This window comes from Corvus kubaryi, unplaced genomic scaffold, assembly GCF_017639235.1.
Source record: "Corvus kubaryi isolate FWS band 111438036 unplaced genomic scaffold, C.kubaryi_AGA036_p1.0 36753, whole genome shotgun sequence".
Taxonomy (NCBI): Eukaryota; Metazoa; Chordata; class Aves; order Passeriformes; family Corvidae; genus Corvus; species Corvus kubaryi.
The window spans coordinates 9,711-12,542 of NW_024580939.1; the positions used below are offsets into that span (position 1 = coordinate 9,711).

The 2,832-nt window shown below is 60.9% G+C and overlaps 1 protein-coding gene across 1 annotated transcript in view; it reads left to right on the forward strand.

Moving 5' to 3' along the window:
- Positions 1 to 2,832, forward strand: part of LOC121660654 (glycine, alanine and asparagine-rich protein-like) — a gene marked incomplete at its 5' end in the record, with an annotated part of 19,942 nt that overhangs the window by 7,774 nt on the left and 9,336 nt on the right. The window contains 4 exons of the mRNA XM_042020079.1: positions 166 to 244; positions 455 to 506; positions 1,380 to 1,488; positions 2,603 to 2,734. Of these exons, the coding sequence (XP_041876013.1) occupies positions 166 to 244; positions 455 to 506; positions 1,380 to 1,488; positions 2,603 to 2,734 (372 nt within the window). The remainder of the gene's footprint in view (positions 1 to 165; positions 245 to 454; positions 507 to 1,379; positions 1,489 to 2,602; positions 2,735 to 2,832) is intronic.

Here is a 2,832-nt window from a genome sequence, read left to right on the forward strand (position 1 = left end):
TGGCTGGGATCCACGCAGCTTCAATCCCATCCCATTCCAAGGCCGGCGCTTCCCGGGCTGGAGCAGCCCCTGGAAAACCCCTGGAAAACCCCCGGGAGCCCCCCAGTCCCGCCCTGGGTCCCACAGAATTCCAAGTTTTCCCTGAAATCCTCTCTCCGTCTGCAGGAATCCCCTGGAGTTCCCGCCTCTCCCAGCGCGGATTCCCGGGATTCCCTCGGCGTTCCCAGCGGGAAGAAGGCCCCGGGTGAGTCGGGAAAACCCCGGGAATCTCCTCCTTTCCCTGCTCTTCCCGGAATTTCCGGGCCTGGGAAGTTTTTTGGGAAGAGGAGAGATCCCGGCCCCGACGCTGGGAACGACGGAGATCCGCGGGAAGCGGAATTCCCTGGATTTGGGGTTGGGGTTCCGCCTTCCCGGATTGCCGCGCTAACGCTCGGAATTCCCGGGCGTTTTCCAGGTTCTCCGGGCCCGGCCGAGCTCTATCCCATCTTCCTTCCCGGCAGGAGGAGGTCAGAGCCCCTTCCCGCCCTCCCTGATCCCGTTCCCGATCCCATTCCCGCCTTTCCCAGATCCCGATCCCATTCCCAGATCTCCTTCCCGGAGCCCCTTCCCAATCCCATTCCCGCCTTTCCTGGATCCTATTCCTGGTTCCCCTTCCCCCCTTCCCTGATCCCATTCCTGATCCCATTCCCACTTTTCCTGGATCCCATTCCTGATCCCATTCCCGCCTTCCCGGAGCCCCTTCCCAATCCCATTCCCGCTCCCATTCCCAGATCCCATTTCCGCCTTCCCAGATCCCATTCCCGATCCCATTCCCGATCCCCTTCCCACCTTTCCCAGATCCCATTCCCAATCCCACCTTCCCAGATCCCATTCTCGATCCCGTTCCCACCTTTCCCAGATCCCGTTCCCGATCCCATTCCCGCTTTTCCAGAGGGGCCCAGGGAGCTGCTGATCCCGGGAATCTGGGATGGGAATGTCCCAGGGAATCCTGGGATGCTTCGGGCAGGGCCGGAGCCCTGATCCCATTCCCAGGGCCGGGAATTCCCCATCCCGGATTTCTCCTCGCTCCGCCCATCCCTGCCCCCGGCTGCTACTCCCTTTGCTGCTGGAATTCCCAGATCCCGGAATTCCGATGGCTCCGGAAGCAGCAGACGGCTCCGATCCCTTCCGATCCCGTCCCCTCGGGGCTTTTCCTGGAGTTTTCCCTCGGGATTTCCCGGGAATTCTCTGTCCTGGGAACACGCTGAACTCCTGCCTGCATTCCCGGCTTTTCCCTGGGGTTTTCCCTGTTCTTCCTACTTTTTCCTGAATTTTCCCTGCTTTTTTCCCGGATTTTCTCACTTTTTCCTGGCTTTTCCCGCCTTTCCCGTGTTTCCCAGGCCTCTGGAGGAGCTCCCGGCTCCGTTTGGGATCGGCCCCTCCTGTGGAAAAGGCGCTGCCAGGAAATCCCGGGAAGCGCCGGAGCTGCCCCGGGATCAGCTGATCATTGTGAGCTTCCCGCCGGGAATTCGGGATGGGGGAAATCCGGGAATCCCCTGGGATAACCCTGGGACAATCCAAGGGATTGCTGGGAGAGGATGGGGAGAGCGGGAATTCTGGGGCTGGGAATTGGGAATTCTGGGGGTGGGAATTCCCAACTGGGAATCAGGAATTCTGGGGGTGGGAATTGGGAATTCTGGGGGCAGGCAGCGGGAATTCCCGGCAGGATCCCATCCCTGTTTCCCAGCCCCTTTCATTTTCCCGGGAATGCCGATCCCGGGCCCATCCCATTCCTGCTTTTCCAGGAATTCCCGGCGGTGCCGGGAGCTCCTTCCCAGCCCCGTTCCCGAGGGATCATTCCCAGGGTCATCCCTGGGGTCATCCCTGGAATTTTGGGATCATCCCTGGGGTTGTTCCCGGCCGATCCCAGACCTCGGATCCGACAGGAGGGAGAAATTCCCAAAATCCCTTCCCACACTCCCATCCCTAAATCCCTAAATCCCTTCCCCGAGCGCCACATTCCAAGCCCTGAATTCCTGGAATGCGGAGCCATTCCCGGCTCCGTTCCTGATTCCATTCCTGGTTCCATTCCCGGTCCTGGGTCTGTTCCCATTCCCAGTCCCGTTCCCAGTCCTGGTTCCATTCCTAGTTCCATTCCTGAGCCGTTCCCAGTTCCGTTCCCGTCCATTCCTGTTCCATTCCCATCCCATTCCCAGTCCCATTCCTGGTTTCCGTTTCTGAGCCGTTCCCAGTCCCATTCCCATCCCATTCCTGGTCCCATTCCCGGTTCCATTCCCAGTCCTGGGTCCGTTCCGATTCCGTTCCTGTTCCGTTCCCAGTTCCGTTCCCAATTCCATTCCCGATTCCATTCCCGGTCCTGGGTCCATTCCCATTCCTGATTCCATTCCTGGTCCTGGTTCCATTCCCGGTTCCCATCCTCAGTTCCTGTTCCCATCCCCAGTTCCCAGTTCCCATTCCCGTTCCCATTCCCAGTTCCCATTCCCAGTTCCCGTCCCCATTCCCAGTCCCCATTCCCAGTCCCCGTTCCCAGTTCCCGTTCCTAGTCCCCATTCCCAGTCCCCATTCCCAGTTCCCGTTTCCATTGCCGTTCCCGTTCCCGCAGGACGCGGGCCAGCGGCGCCTGGGGGCGGAGCAGTGCGGATCCTGCGGGATGCTCTACGCTCCCGGAATTCCCGAGGATCGGCTCCAGCACCTCCGGCACCACCGGAGGCTCCACGAGGCGCTGCGCTATCCGGTGAGCCGGGAACGCCGGGAATGAGGGCTGGGAACGCCGGGAATGAGGGGAGGGAATGGCGGGAATGAGGGGAGGGAACGCCGGGAATGAGGGGAGGG